Source organism: Psammomys obesus, unplaced genomic scaffold (genome assembly GCF_907164565.1).
Source record: "Psammomys obesus unplaced genomic scaffold, mPsaObe1.curated_primary_1811, whole genome shotgun sequence".
In the NCBI taxonomy this organism is placed as follows: domain Eukaryota; kingdom Metazoa; phylum Chordata; class Mammalia; order Rodentia; family Muridae; genus Psammomys; species Psammomys obesus.
Genome location: NW_026596117.1, coordinates 19,118,819 through 19,132,938, shown reverse-complemented (window position 1 = coordinate 19,132,938; position 14,120 = coordinate 19,118,819). Strand labels below are relative to the sequence as shown.

Below are 14,120 nucleotides of genomic sequence, written 5' to 3'. Positions count from 1 at the left end.
CACACACACACACACACACACACACACACACACACACACACACACACTTTCTGCCCTGTTGACATGGTGAGTGGAACTTTCTGTCTTTCTTATATCTTTGTAGACTTAGGGTTTTTGTTTTGTTTTGTTTTGTTTTTTTGCAGAGAAGGAACATGTTAGAGAGAACTCTACCAGCAAGCCTTTTCTGTTTCTTAGAATTTGGTTCTAAGACAGCTGATCCAGGCCCAAAAAGTTAACTGTGCTTTCTGGCTAAGCTTAGCTTTCCACACTCAGGGGGATTTGTAGCGTGAGGAGCAAAGTCAAACCTTCAGGTCCCATCTCTCTCTTTCTAAGAGGTATGATGTGAGCTTAATTTTCCTTTCTCCTCCTTCCCAAGTGTCTGCTAAACTCCTCAGGAAGCATCATCCCCATGAAATAATCGTTAAAACCACCACAACAAACAACCCCAAACTGTTTCAGTGGCTGGTTCTAAAGTGCAGCTATTTTGTATGTCTTTTCATAGGAAGCTTCTTGGTTCGTCTCCCTATGTGGCTTCTCCCTTTTCTGCCTGCACTAGCGGTTGCATATTTCTTTGGGAAAATTATGCGGTGTGTGGCCGTATTCCAATTTCAATCTATCCCACCCAACCTCAGTCACCCACAGGGTCTTTCTGCTACAGATCCCTTTTCCCAGTCACTCAACCTCAGTGGCTGGAAGGATCTGGTTCATCAAACCTCAGACACAAAACTATTCTTTGCTACCTTGGAAGCATCAACAACCTTAACATACGGATTAACTTTTTTTTTTTAAATAGTATATTATAAATTCTGTACACACTGAATGCTAACGTGTCTGCCTCAGATACTGCTCCACCCCTTTCTCCCCGCAATCAGCAGCTATCTGACACTGAAGAGCTCTGCTCCGGAACCTGAGACACTCAGAGGAGGTACCTTTGTGGGGACAACCCAGGGTGGTTTGTGAGTCTCCGAGGGTGGCACTCAGTGGGGTGCCTCAACCGTGAACTTCCACTTCGAGATGTGAAATTCACAAGGACTCTGCTGACCTGGGGAGTCTGGCTGAGACCTCCTCTGTGAGAAAAATCTAAAGACAGGAAAAAAATGCCTGCTCTGTGATTCAGCACCTACCGCCAAGAAACGCCTCCTGATGCTTCTTTATTTCAGCTGGGATGAAGGCTCTCAAATCTGCGATCATATTACAGGACATATAAAAACAGGTTTTCCATGACTTAGGAACTGCTAACATCTATTTCTCACTTCCTCTGATCCAAATCTGTTTTCTGCGGCTTCTGGTACTCTCTGGATTACTGCATAACCCACTGGCAGAGCCACCTGTTGTGGCTTCAAGAGGCAGTGCTAATGATATTCAAATAACTTCCCTGATCTGGCTTATTCTTAACTGCCCAGCTTGAGGGTCACCGGGTCTCTCTGCCTTAACAACGCAGAGCCCTGTGTTTGCTGAGGTGTTCTCTCTCTGGAGACCTCTTTTCTCTCCCTGTCCTGGGGAGTGTCTGAAGGTGACAGTGGAGCTCAGCAACCTACAACAACAGCAGGGGCCAAGTGCCCCCTCTTCTGTTCATACTATCAGCGGCTTTTCTTTCATGGGATTTTCTGTCTGTGGAACATACCTGTTTGTGAATTTTGGATCTACTGACAGCCAGTGTAGGACCTGGCACACAGGCACTCCATAAATCCTGGCGGAGCTAAGCTGAATCGGGCTCTTGTGTAAGAAGAATTATTACTTTCTCCATAAAAATAGGCAGGGCAGAACATCCAGAAAATAAAGAGAAGGGTGTTTTGGATAAACCCCAACATGTTTGCAATTATTTCCAGCAGCTCTTGATGACTCAGAGGGGGAAAAAAGCTTTCGCTGCTAGGGTAACCACAAGCAAACAAACAGACAGACAGATAGATGGACAGACAAAGATCTTAGAAAATATGCAAAGTGGACACCAGCACACGGCCTTCCCACTTCTCTTCTGTAGACAATTCTAGAGGCGGTGATGGGCTGGAAAGGGGTTGAGATTCCCCCTTAGCCCCTAGAAGCTGTGCAAGAAGCTTAGCTCCACTGTCTCATAGAGTAGGCGATGTGAAGGAGGCCCTGGCTGGGACTGGATCGATCAGAAATTAATTTTATCCAAACAGTAAAGCCTGGCTGGACAGCCATGCATCCTATAAGCGCCATGAAAGAACAGCCTTCCTAAACGGCGTAGAGAATGCTAGGGACTGTGTGGCTCCCACGTGCCATATTCTAGGACTGCAGTTCCCGGAATAGTAAAAATAATTAGGAACAGAGTTGTTGTTTTATTTTGATTGTCCTTATTGTGTATTCAAAACAAAACATAGAAACAACATGAAATGAGGATGGAGCCAGTAACAGAATATTTCTATCATGAGAAATGTGGATTACACCTGTTACGTGCAATGGGTGAGTTGTGTAAGAAAGTGTGTATCACCTCAGTGCTCAATATTCTCACTCTCTAAATGGAAAGACCTGAGGCCAGAGACACCTGCTCTTCCTTCATCCTGAGATGTTCTTTTTCATACAGCAGGCACCTAAGTTTCAGCCTAACTGTCTCGGCTTCAAGAACATCTTGAGTATCCATTCCATCCTGTCCCGTCACCCCGCTCTGTAAAATGTCCACCACTAACTCATGGCTTAGGGAAGTAACTGACACATTAAGCACCCCCTTCCCCCTTTTACGGAAGAAAAGACTGCAGAGAAAACTGCTCTCGAGAACACCTAAAGCTCGGTCTCATGCCTCACTCTGCCCCCTCTCAGTTATCTGGCAGGCCACATCTGGCTCACAGCTATGACGCTTCTGCGTCATCAGCAAGGAGACCACCTATGGGCAGCTCTGTTCTCTGCTTCCAAGGACAGAGCCTGCGCCGAGTTAGACGCTCGCTCTGCGCTTGAGGAAGAGATGCCGTGGTTATGAATAGCAATGCCAGAGTGGCGACCTCCCAGTTGTCTCACTGCCTGGGACACGGGGACTCTGATCAATGGCATGTTTTATTGGATGTGTTGGCTAGTGTCCTTGGATCATTGACGAACTTCTGATGGGGTTCAGGCTAGTGGTTCCCTCCAGGCTACTTGGTTTAACACAGTAACCTCAGATAAAAACCCTGCCTCCCCTCAGGAACCCTACCCTTACATCCAATTAGTTATTAAACTGCTGTCTAGTAATTAAGAGCTGATAGGTGGATAAGGACTATTTTAAGCAGGAAATTCCTCATGTGAAGTGTGATTTATGATGTTGGAAATAGTCAACAGCACAGTTTAGGAAAATCTTATCAGTGTTGCAGTTCATGAATGTCTTTCTGAAGGGGTGACACCAAAGGGCCCAACAAAAATTTTTACTGTTTTTCATACAGACTTTACAAACCTCAATCAAGAGATCTGAAATTCTGTAAAACACATGCTCTTTCCTTAACTTCAATTTCCTTCAGTAGTTTTATAGATCCCTGAGGCCAGGGAGAGCAGAAACAGATGGCGCTGGGGGCGGGGGCCACTTTACAGTGTGTGTCTGCAAAGTCATAATAAATTTAAAAGTTTTTTTTTTTGTTTGTTTTACAACCCAGCTTCTGGTATTAATCCCGATGTGAAATGACCCTTGATAGAGTTTGAGATAGCAGCTTTTCTACTTTTTTTTTTCTTTTTTAAATCTGGTTTACCATTCAATTGATAAAAACATTTTCTTCTGGAAATTCCAAAAAAATACCCAGTGCCATCAACTAGACAAGTCTGAAAAGCAGGCTGCTCTATGTTTATATGACACAGTACTTTTCCCCAGGGCCTGCCTTACCCCATAAACTGTTGTGCTGGTGTGAAAAAAATACAAGCCAGGTCTGAAAAAAAAAAAGTCACCTTCTTAAATCACAACCACATTTGGGAGAGGAGAGGAAAACAGTAACATATTTAAAGTTGCAGCCAAGCTTGTCGCTCTGTTTTTTTTTCTTTATTTTTGAAAAATTCCCCAGCTTCTTTGGGTCTGTGGATTGTAGCATGGTTACCCGGTACTATATGCCTAATATCCATTTATAAATGAGTACATACCATGTGTGTCCTTCTGGGTCTGGGCTACCTCACTCAAGATGATCTTTTCTAAGTGAAGAGGGGAAAGGGGGAGAAGGCTGGAAAGGTGGTGCTGGGAGGAGAGGAGGGAGGGAGGGTGCTGTGACCCAGATGGAAAGTGAATAAACGAATAAATTTAATAAAATTATAAAAAATTTTTTTAAATGTCTAACTTCATTGGCTATACTTTCCCCCACCAATGTCGTTACTCTTTTTAAAAATGGTATTTTAGTAGTTTTGTTAATCACTATCGTTTGACCATTATTATGGGCAGGGATGCAGAATGACTGTGTTAGAGACACCATGTAAAACTGTGAAGGAATGTTTTCACATGGGAACACCCTACCCACGGACTAGGAGTCAGTGAAGGATGAGCTATGCTCTCACATGTAGGCATGATCCCTCTTGCAAGCCCGCAGGAAAAGGAGCTATGCGTGCCTGCATAAAATAACCCTCTAAACTCGGACAACAGCCGCCAAGGACAGCTTCAGCCACACACCGCTGGCCTCTTCACCAAGGATGCAGACGTAAATACAAATGTTTTGATCTATGACGCTGGCGCTAAATGAGGGTTAAGCCTCTCCAGTTGATAAGGCTGCAAGTGGCTGGGTTCCAAGTGCAGCTCCGATTCTTAGGACCCCCGGAGATGAATGGAGTGCTCTGATTGTGAGGTGTATGCTAGGACCCATCTCAGCGTGTTGCTGTCCCCTGACTGGGTGTAGCGGTAAGGGTTGCTAAGAGTGTAAGGGTATGTGGGTCCCTCCCGCTAGATCAGTGGCAACCACGAGTTGTCTCAACCAGATGACACAGCATTTCATAGCTTTTTCCTTAAAAAATGAGATTATTAGTTATCATTAAAAGCTAATTTGTTATTGAAACAGGTCAGTGGCTAGGATGTGAAGGTAGGATTTCTTGTGTGTGTGTGTGTGTAGTTATGTACATGTGCCTATGTGTGTAGATGTGAGAGATAATTTGAGTGAGAGACAACTAACTTTAGGTATTATTTCTTGGGCATTGTTCATCTTGTTTTTTTTTTTTTTTTTTTTTTTTTTTAAGACAGGATTTCTCTTTGGCTCGGAGCTCATTAAGTAGGTTATTCTATTCTGGCTGGCTAATGAGTCCCTGTGATCTGCTTGTTTTTGTCTTTCCAATGTTGGGTTTATAAGCATAAGATTACATCATCTCACACCTGGCTTTAAAAACAAACAAACAAACAAACACACAACCAATCAAACAACCAAAAAACCTTTGGGATCAGGGATTGAACTCTGGTCCTTATGCTTGTTTGGTGGTACTTCACTGACTGGGCCATTTCTCCTGCCGTGGTGAAGGTGAAGGTAGGATTTTTATAGATGGGCTGAATAGAGGTGGGTGCTAAAACCTTGTGATTAGAACTCTAGGTGCTTTTAAAGAGATGAGAACAGTTTCATACTTGGTTAACTTTGGGGACTGATTAGGGCTCTGGGTAAGCTATGAAATAACAGGACAAGTGAGTGCAGGAAGATGGCTGCAAGAGGAAAAGAAGGAGCTCCCATCTGGGTGTAGGAACAGCAATGGGCACCAGAGAGAAGGTATAAAACTCCTCAGCATGTTAGAGGAAACCAGTGGGACTGCAAAGTAAAGTTTGGAATTGCATTCTCCGGGTCACTAGCTGGCTATTGGCTATTCCTCTGCTTACGGCAATATGACTCTGACTAACCTAAGTCATGCCTGCCCTGAAATGCGCCACCCGGAGAGCACCCTGGGTGCATAAAAGGCACTGGCTCTCTTCCTTCCACTCTGTTTTCTCTTCCACAGATGTGTCTTCAGATGGGGCTGCAAAGATGAACCAAAAGCAGAAGGTGGAGATGACTACAGAATCCAGAACCGCACAGGAGTGCCTGTATGAATTTAGAAGCTTGGGCCCATATCTGTAAGTTGTCTGACTTGTAAAATTCACACCCTTAAACTTGTGAGCTAGAGCAAGAGTCTGAGCCCTTTCAACTGGATCCACCTGAGAGGCCATAGAAACCATGGGGTAGGGGGTGGGAGGAGAGGATGCATAGAAACCAGAAGGCATCATGGAGGTGTGGGTGGATGACTCGTTGCCTTAGTGATGCTGGTGACTGGACTGGTCCCCATCACCACAGTGTGACTGGAAGCCCAGCATCCTGCTGTCTGCCTCAAATGGAAGAGTTATCGGAGCTGAAATCCACCTCTCTGCATCTTCTACCCTACTGTTTTTCTTCTGCTTGTGGAAGACACAGCAGAAGTTTAAATTAATGCACATTTAATGTTCACCACGGGGCCCCATGACAACCCTGCACCGTCTAAGTGGATGAGCAAAGAAACAAAGATGACGGCAACGTTCGGACTCCTTGCTGTGGCCTTGCAAGGACCCTTGCAGCATCAGTGCCTGGGAAAAGCACCCGTGCAGGACAGCGGATAACAGGTTTCCTCTTCTATGCAAATCCATGAGACACCCACCAGGAAGGAGCACCCTTGCAGACACATGGTGTCCTGACTAAGCACCTAATACTGGAGAAGAAGCATTGCTGAAAGTCTCCTCTTTGCCACATTCTATGGGAGGTCAGACTTAACCCCTGGTGCCTTAAATTGGTTACTAAAACAAGTTTGTGAGGGGAACCAGGAAGTTAATGTCTAACATGTCCTTATCTTATTGACAGCAAACACACCAGAATCAGCTCTGATACCTCCTCTCCCTCTGGTCACTCCATCTACCTGCAAATCCCACCACTTTAACCTTCAAGCTCTTGGCCTTTGACCTCTTCTCAGTACTGCTGCCCTCCCTTCCTGATCCAAGCCATCCCTAGCTCTCACCTGGTTCCCTGAAATAGCCACATGTAGGTTCATGACACAATAGTCAGAGCCCTGTGCAAAAGTCAAGGTAGAGCCTGAGAACTTCTTCAGGTTCCTCCAATGGCTTTTTGTCTGATCATGAGCAAAAGCCACAGGGTTACATGGGAATTCCGGCTCCTGGTACCCTTACCTGCTGTACTTCTCTGACCATGTGCATTCCACTTGTTCATCTATTGACTTTTCTCCTTCAACCAGAGAAGCCAGCTGCAGGGGGGCGTGGTTTCTGTCATTTCTGAACCCAGTGCCTAGAACAGTAGCTTGCATAGAAGAATCCCAGGAAATATATATATATATATTTAGACTGACTGACTGACTATGCATATATCCTTGGAAAGAGTACCTGAGGGAAAGCCAGTGTTCAGCTTTACTGGGGTGACAGGTGTTGGCTTCCCAGATCTTGGCTGCCTTTTGGAGTAGCTCCTCTCTTCAGCCAATGTCCCTTTAAGGCCACAAAGTACCTCAGCCTTCAAAGCCTGCCTACACCATCTTCTGTTCTATCACTTTGGAGAGTGCCTATCTGAAAGTTTTTCAGTGCCTAACTGAAAACATACCTATGTATATAATTTAGTCTCGGAAGGAAGTGCTGTTGAGACAGGGAAGGATGGGGTTTTAGGGCATGTAGACACTCTGAACCAGACACTGGTGATGGAGAGCTCTGACACACTGAGTCAGGAGTTCTGTGAAATAACCTCCACTCTGGGCACTGCCCGGGGTGGTGTTTCACGTGTATGTTATACAGCACACGCCAAGCCAGCCAGTGCTGACTGCTGCTACCTACGGTAAAGTTTTGCATGTATGTGCCGCAATGGCTTTGTTGTGAAAGCTAGGTGGGTAAATAAACTGTAAGACTGTCAGCTAACTTCTGCACAACGTTACAGCAGATATCAAACACTGGCCTAGAAACGGAGACTACACATCCATGTGTATACAGTCTGTAGCCTCAACTGAAATACAGAGTTTTAGGATATGTAAAATTTCCCACACAAAAGAAATCTCTTTCTTTCTGAAATGATTTTAGAGTTTTAGTATAACCAGCGACTGTGCTTACCATGAATGTTCCAAGCTAACATAACAGGGGCTCTTATTACCTCGCTGCTCAAGAAACAAACGGACACCACCGATGTTTGACAACACGAATGGCATTTCTGTCAAACCCTTAGCTGGAGATGAGGTTCATGTGAACACACACACACACACACACACACACACACACACACACACACACACACTCATGTACACACACATCAAAATATGTGACAAACACTGAGGTACAACATAGTGCTCAAGAATCAATCTTTTCCTTGAGTAAGCGAAACTGACACGCTTTGGATATACCAGGAAAGCCTACAGCTGAACTAATTCAGTCCTATTCTCAATGAAGCTCCAGCTATGTAAATACTTTAGTCAAAGTCGAGGTAGTTATAAAGCAGGAAGAAACAGAAGTCCCATTAGCAGTTCCCACCGTCCATGAAGGGAACAAAAACGTGACGGAGTACTGACATTTGTTTCACTTTGAATTAAACACAGCATTGCTGTGCATCTCAAGAGACAATATTAAGTTCCGTGTTTGGGTAATACCAGGAATTCTACAGGCAGGGGCAGAATTATATTTGGTTGGCTAAAGGCCAACCATACTTTACACTTGTCCTTAGAAGTAGGTGGTCAAAAACTCAGTTCTTGTCATCAGACCCACTGGCCACAGTTGCTTAATGATCGAGGTCTCAAAACCTTATGTGGTACTCATTTTGAAGATAAAATAAACATGAAAAATAAGGTGAGTGGAGCAGACTTAATGTGCAGTGAAAGAGCTTCAGATGGAATTGACCTTTGGGGAAAAGCAGGTACAGGCAGACATCACAACAAAGGGACACAGCAGGACTGGGGGCTCCCACACAGCATCGTCAGAGACTGGAGACCCACACTGTCACATACAGGTAAATATTTTTCTCTCCCGGAACAAAAGACTTCAGCACCAGGGCGAAGAGGAGGTGCATTTGCAGCTTCCTCTCTGCTCGCTCTAAAACAGATGCTGTAAATTTTCTTGACTTCACAGCGTGTGTTTCAAAAGATGCCTTCACGATTATTGGAGGGAAGAGCAGTCTTCCCGGTGCATCTGGTTTCCCTGTAATAGTACATAATGCCTCTCTCTCTTTAATAAATCTAACCACATTTTTTTAAAAAAGTGTCTGCATTCTGTTAATTTATAAGAAGCAGGGTGCTGTCAGATCAAATTTCATGAAAATGATCTATAAACCAGACTGTCAAAAGTGAAGGGTACTCAGGCAGACTTACGGGCAGGGAATACGTGCAAACCACCAGAGAGGGTTCTTGTGAACGCGGTGAAACAACAGCCTGCAACGGGGCTCACGTTACCTTGATTTGCAAGTTACTGTGCGGTCACAGGAAATCCCGAAATGTTTTCCACATTTTCTTTTATACATTTTATGTCAAATTTCCTGCAATTGAAATCATAAACCCTCCTACTGCTGGACCCTCTTCTGAGGGAAAGGGGATCTTTTGACACTCCCCCACGAACACCTAATAACTCAATTCCTCCCAGTGTAACAAGAAACTGAAAGACAGAACTGAAAATGGAGTACGATAAGGCCAAGACGTCACGTGCCTTGGTTCCTTCAAAAAAAATGAGAGTTAAACTGATGCCATTAAATTCGCTTTTCAAGTGTATTTTCAAGTGTATTTCTAGTGATGTCTGACTTCTTTTTGGAATGAGAGACAACAGAAGGAATGACAGATTGTCCCAAAGAAGGAGCCGTACCATTTGCCTAAGACTCTTATCCTAAATGCATTTGTGGATTTATGGTCTAGTTTTTAAAGTGGCATCTTCTATACGGGTATTCGTGACAAGATTCAAGTTCACTACAACCATATTTTATCGGTCCAGTTATGTTTATGAAAGGATAAGTCAGATTTAAGTTAAACGCTGAAGCTTAAAATACTGGGTGGAGATTTATCTCTCCCGCCTGTGGCATTTGAGGGTGGTCAAATGCTAGTTGAATTGAGACCCACAAAATGGAAAGTCATGTTGAGCACGATGAAGGCTCATTAATGGATACCCGTTTCTAAGGTTCTGCTGGGTCATGAGTCATTAGCAAATATTACCTCTCCAGACATATCAGGGGCCATGGGAACGGCAGGCCACAGAGATGAGTAGATTCCAAAGAACACCACCCAGAGCGCGATGCTGCCCCAGATGGCAATGTGGCTGAACTGCAAGGAAGGAAGTTTGGGTCAAGACACTCAACCAGCCAAGAACACAGACACGGAAGAAACAATGTCACAGATTCTCTTCTATGTTAAATCAGAGAAATACAACTTTCTGGAATTGTGCTATAATTGTATGCATTCACTCTATAATCTCCGTCACTATTCTCTACTCTAAACTTAGTCTTTTTTTTAATCCATGGCTATTTCCCCTCTCCTTTATCTTTGCTCTGTATGTTCTTCCTCAAAGATATTAAACACACAAGAGAGCGTTATGTGTAAGTCAAGGGGTGTCAAATCTAAGTTCCTTGTTCTAATTTCTCCAGTGAGCATCAAACTGTAATTTTGTTTTCTTTACTGAATCCCTCTACTTGCAAGTGGACAGTCTACAAAAAAACAATGTGTTGAAAGCGGAACATGTTTTATAGAGACCATGCATGTGTGTCTGAGGACAGATCTCTCACTAATTTAATTGTTCTTCAGAATTATTTTCTAATCGGTTTGTATGGAACACCAGCCCTATGACCCGTCTAAGCAAATGTACAACTATCATTTTGAGGCAGTAACAGTGTACAATACTGAGTCAAAGGCTAGAGAGGTCTCAGTAATAAACTTGTGTAACTCAGTGTTTTCCATATATAATCCCTACTTCCTCTCCCTCCATGCCCAAATGCTCCACAATCAATAGCTGCAGGCTTTGTAATAAAGAGACAAATGATTACAGATCGTCTTACCCATGTCCAATACGAGGTTTCCAGTCCAGCTTTCAAACACACAGTTATCACTACAAACTGAAAACAGAAAGGGGAAACGTTACTTTGTCTCATAGGTACCATGCTCTATCAATGGACAGAGAGATTTCCATAGAGGAAACAGGCCTGAATTAAGCCAGCTACGTGCTCATCAAACTCATGGATCAGGTGAGTGGCTCTCATTAGCACATGGCAGTAACTGCCAATTACATGGTTCTTGCTGTTCTCTCCACCAAGGAGACCTCAGAGGGTACTGCTATCAATACTCTGTACAATTCACAAAGAGTGATAGAATGTGCTTATGTTAATTTGGAGTTTTGCACTTCCTTTAACTGAATCTTTTCCACTAGAAGCTCACTTCCCGGATTTTAAAGATAAATCATAGCAGTGAAACAACCAGATGCTTAGGAATCTAAGCCTTGACTCTGGAACTTCACGTCCATATAATTCTGAAAATGCAGGACAGGAGAGTCAGCCTCTTCTTGAGCCACAGGCCGTCTGTGCTGATTACAGGGGAGCCCTGGCTAGTGTGTGGCAACCTGACACAAGCCTAAGCCATCTGAGAGGAAGGAACCTCAATTGACAAAATGTCTCCATTAAATCGGGCTGTAGGGAAGCCTATAGGACATTTTCTTAATAAGCAATTGCTGTGGAAAGAACCAGCCCATTGTGGGTGGGACAGCCCCTGGGCTGGTGGTCCTGGGTTCTATAAGAAAGCAGGCTGAGCAAGCCATGAGGAGCAAGCCAGTAAGCAGCATCCTCCATGGCCTCTGCATCAGCTCCTGCCTCCAGGCTTCTGCCTGGTTTGAGTTCCTGCCCTGACTTCCTTCTGTGATGAACAACGATAGGTAAGAGTAAGTGTAAGGAACCCTTTCTCTCCCCAAGTTGTTACTGGTCATGGTGTTTCATCATAGCAGCAGAAACCCTGACTAAACAAGGGGTAATTCAGAAGTGAGGAACGCTGGACTGCTCTGTGTCTCTCACACAGACACTGCCGTGGTTAGATGCGCCTGCCCTGGAGTCACTCGACAAGCTGCTTTGGTTAGTGAATTGGACAAGTTCATTCATCAGTATATTCAGCTCCTTCAAACTGAAACTGAAACAGTTGAGGCTTCCCTCCTAGGAAGACACATTGTGACTGCCAGCCTAAGAGGACTGAGAAGCACCTAGAAAGACTGGTAAACCTCACTGGGGTTGTCTGCAAGGGCATTTCCAGAAAGCTTCGTCTAAAAGAGAACTCACTCTAAATGTGGGCGGTGCCATCACATAAGGTGAGGGCCCAGATTAGGGGGGAAAAAAAGAGGAAAGGGAGGAAGCCTGTGGGTGCATGCATTGTCTCTCTCTAACTCCGTCATGGCTGCCATTGGGCTAACTAGTGTCTCCACCCTGCCCCCAGCTCTAGTTTTCTGTGGCAATCATCTCAGAGTTTTGGTAGCTCCAATATCCTGGGCTACAGTAACGGAAACTGTACTTTTACCAATGGCCTCTCTCAGTGCTGAGCCTCAGTTCCTCTCCAGGATCCCTTCAGTCCTGGGGTCTCCACCTCAACTGAGGCTAGGCAGTGAGGTCCTATCTCAAAACAAGACCAAAATATACAAAACAAACCCAACAAAACCTAAGCAGAAAGCTCTTTAATACTTCAAATGCCTTATTTGATTTTTAAAGGAAACCTGTAAATGACCCAACCCGCACACATTTAAATCTGAAGGGAAAGGGGGCAGAGATGAAAGGCAGTAGCCTTAGACATAAACAGGCAACGGGGCTGAACTCACAGTATAAACAAAGTTTCCCAGAAGCAGGTAATCTGAGGTTTTCCCATTTCCAAATACTGTACCTGCAAGAAAAGAAGAGAGGCCTGTTAGGGAAGAAAGCAAAGGAAGGTCCAAAAACAAAACAAAACAAAACAAAAAATAAATAAAAAAGAGAAAGCCACTTAGTCATCTCGAACACAGGAAGAACCTAGAGGCACGCAGCAGGGCTGGAAGTGAGGTGGATCTTCAAGACCCTGCTGCTATCCCTCACAGTGTTGCTACAGATGGGCCACAGAATTAAACACCAACTTCCAAGAGTTCCCCTGAAGCGGGGAATTGACTTGCTAACCAATATTTAGAATCCACAAGGTGAATATAAGTAAAATATACAAAAAAGGTTGAAATCTCAATCATTTGGAAAGCTTAAAGCTCTCTGGGCGTGACATGGGACAGGATGTGGTGGTCTGCACGTGGACACAGAAGGTTGTCAGCAGAATCAGCAAGAGGAACCTTCTCAAGAAAGCTGTTATTAGGGAACCAAGAGGGATCCATGAAAAACCATGCTCACACAAAAAGGAGTGCCAACCTGATGCCAGGCACATGATTCTTTGAGGGTCTGGCTGGGTTTCTGGGCGTATTTAAAGTCTTTTGTTATTCTAGGAATGATTAACAAAACAGATGAAGGGATAGCAACTAATCAAGAGATGCGATCCTTGCGTGAAGATTTGGATGCTTCGTTCCCACGGAACTCAGCTCCGTTCTGAAAGGCAGCACGAAACTCTTCACCCTGTCTGGTTTTCAGGTTCACACAAATTTCATGCGCTGTCCGGGGCAAGGCGATAGAACATGGATGACTCTGTTAAGTCACTGGCTTTAGTGTCAGATCTTTGGATTCCCTCAGAAATTACTGAGGATTCCTAGAAGCTTTCACAAACATGCTTGATAGCTATCAGTATTTATCAAATTAGAAATTAAAACAGAACATTAAAAAAATCTGTGTTTTATCTAAAAATAACAGTAATAAACCTAGTGCAAAGTCATATAAACACATTTTATGAAAAATAACTATTTTCCTAAACAAAAATGAGTGAGAGAAAATTGGCATTGTTTTACATTAATCTCCTTAATGTCCAGGATTTAACAGAATACAGCTGGGCTCTCAAATGTTGCTTTGGTTACAACAGTTCAGAGAAATACAGCTTTGTGGAGATATACATAAAGTTATAATGGGTGTGTCTGTGTTTATTTTGGTAATCTCTTCCAATAATTCTTTTATACTTCATCAAAACTCAACAAGAAGTTTCTGTTTTCAGAGACAGAGTTGCTTTTTTGTTGTTTGTGGTTTTAAAATTTACTTATTTATTCATATTTACTCATTTATTTACTCATTTATTTACTCATCTATCTATCTATCTATCTATCTATCTATCTATCTATCTATCTATCTATCTATCTATCTATCTAT

At 43.7% G+C, this 14,120-nt stretch overlaps 1 protein-coding gene across 2 annotated transcripts in view; it reads right to left on the bottom strand.

The window, feature by feature from the left end:
• Positions 1-14,120, bottom strand: part of Atp8a1 (ATPase phospholipid transporting 8A1) — a 221,120-nt gene that overhangs the window by 20,490 nt on the left and 186,510 nt on the right. For both annotated transcript variants that reach the window (XM_055629410.1, XM_055629411.1), the window contains 3 exons: positions 12,677-12,738; positions 10,887-10,943; positions 10,051-10,158 (listed from right to left, as the gene is read on the bottom strand). In XM_055629410.1, coding sequence (XP_055485385.1) covers positions 10,051-10,158; positions 10,887-10,943; positions 12,677-12,738 — 227 coding nt within the window. The remainder of the gene's footprint in view (positions 1-10,050; positions 10,159-10,886; positions 10,944-12,676; positions 12,739-14,120) is intronic.